This window comes from Olea europaea, unplaced genomic scaffold (assembly GCF_002742605.1).
Source record: "Olea europaea var. sylvestris unplaced genomic scaffold, O_europaea_v1 scaffold21614, whole genome shotgun sequence".
Classification (NCBI taxonomy): domain Eukaryota; kingdom Viridiplantae; phylum Streptophyta; class Magnoliopsida; order Lamiales; family Oleaceae; genus Olea; species Olea europaea.
In genome coordinates this window covers 1-1,825 of record NW_019239604.1, presented here as the reverse complement: position 1 = coordinate 1,825, position 1,825 = coordinate 1, and the positions used below count along the sequence as shown (strand labels likewise).

At 37.0% G+C, this 1,825-nt stretch overlaps 1 protein-coding gene across 1 annotated transcript; it reads right to left on the bottom strand.

Annotated features, from left to right (window-relative positions):
* Positions 1-21: 21 nt before the first annotated feature.
* LOC111380538 lies at positions 22-1,819 on the bottom strand. Its single transcript, XM_023004125.1, has 3 exons — positions 1,605-1,819; positions 1,386-1,534; positions 22-963 (listed from the first exon to the last, which is right to left on the bottom strand). Exons 1-3 carry the CDS (start codon positions 1,773-1,775, stop codon positions 648-650), a joined length of 636 nt encoding a protein of 211 aa, XP_022859893.1. The 5' UTR covers positions 1,776-1,819; the 3' UTR covers positions 22-647.
* Positions 1,820-1,825: the final 6 nt, after the last annotated feature.

Here is a 1,825-nt window from a genome sequence, read left to right as displayed (position 1 = left end):
GCCACAAGATTACTCTTGATAAGTTCGAATTTTGCTTTGAGAAGAACAAGATTACTCTTGATAAGTTTGAAAGCAAGGATTTGCCTCTAACTATTTCTCTCAATAATGTCCAAGTTGGTACAATGAAAGTAATGAAGTCTATTTATACAAAGCTCATAAAACCCTAAGGAAAAATGGAATTAAAGTGCTATAGAATTTAAAAGTAACCAAAAATAAGAATCCTAGCTAAAATAAAAGATTTCGCGTAACAGGAAATTTTGGGTCTCGAATTCTACTATGCGACCGCATGGTATTCTTCATTGTGGTCGCACAAGTCACTTGCATCACTCTCTTTTTTGTCTCAGTCAACCACCTTGCCACCACATGGGTTACTACAGTGTGCGGTTGCACAGTGTTATGTCTGGGCTCCATCTTCGACTGCTTGTATTGTGTTGATCCAAATGGTTTCGGCTCTTAATCCCAACATGACACTTGTTTCTTTTCGCGCCACGATCAATGTTCCATCTAACAAAAGCTCAGTAATTTTTCTCCTTAAAAGGATTTGGCAGAGCATGAAGGCCATGATAATCATTGCAGTTTCAAAACAGCAATATTTACAGAAATTCCACTAGTTTGCAAGTGCTCAATGTACAAGACTTCCATCCAGCTTATTTTTTCCGACCTTTCGATTTCTTTCCCTTCTTATTCTTGCCCTTTCCCTTTCCTTGCTTGCCTTTATAATCATTGATGTGGTTTAGCTTACTTTGTGTTTCGGGAGCAACAGTGACGGGTAAATTTTTCGTGCTGTCTTCACTACTATTTCTGTTAGAAATTTCCTCGTCACAAGATACAACACTTTGATATTTTTCTTTTGTATTATTCTGCACAACAGACCGCCTAAGGTATATGTCGAGTTTAGGCCTTCTCGACTCCAAGCTTTTCAAAAGTTCTCCAATCATCAAAGTCTCTCTCTCTTCCAAGTCACTGGAGATTATTTAAAAAACACGTCATTCAAGTACAAGATACAAATATAACATTCGCCAAATGCAATAACCTCAAAAATATGCTTTTGTCTTCAGAATAAGACTTTTCAACTTTCTTTTGATAAAACAGGAATAAGACTAAATTTCCATGATTGCCAAAGTCACTCCTAAAGAAAGAAGGGGCAATATTTGATACTCAGAACATAGAGTTATATCGTAATATTAAAAGAGTATGCCGTGGTTACAATCCGATTATCAGGAAAGTGAGATAACACGCTCGGTAGAGTTTTCATGATTATGAGCAATCAAAAGATCAAGAGCACAAGAAATGATTTCCTCAATTGTGCTTATAGATACTTGGTTGGGCTAGTTACTGCTATTCGGTTGCCAGATTGTTAGCAAATAGGCCCCACAAAGACTAACCTTGTAATCAAAGAAGAAAGCTGCTTCAATTCCTCAATTGTGTTGGCAGCTTCACCCAGCGTGTTATTATCTTCACCAACAGGAGATTTCTTATCAGAGAAATGAATCATTTCAGTGGCTAAGATGTTAATAATCTCATCCACTTGTACCTGAAGAAAAAGAAAACAATTATTCAAACAATCGGGGATAAGTTCAGAAGTTGCCGTAATACAAAATTACCTTCTTTTCCATTGCAAGGATCTTCCGATTTCCATCTTTTCTATTTTCCACAGATTTCAATAAATCAGATATTTCTTGAAGCACTCCCCAATTCATCTGCAGTCCATCATTTCCATTCCCTTTACTCAAATTCGGATCCGTTTTCAGTTCCGTATTCACATTTGGCAACATAGAAATCTTACCATGATTGCCACTGCTAGCAGGAAGTTCACTGCTCGATT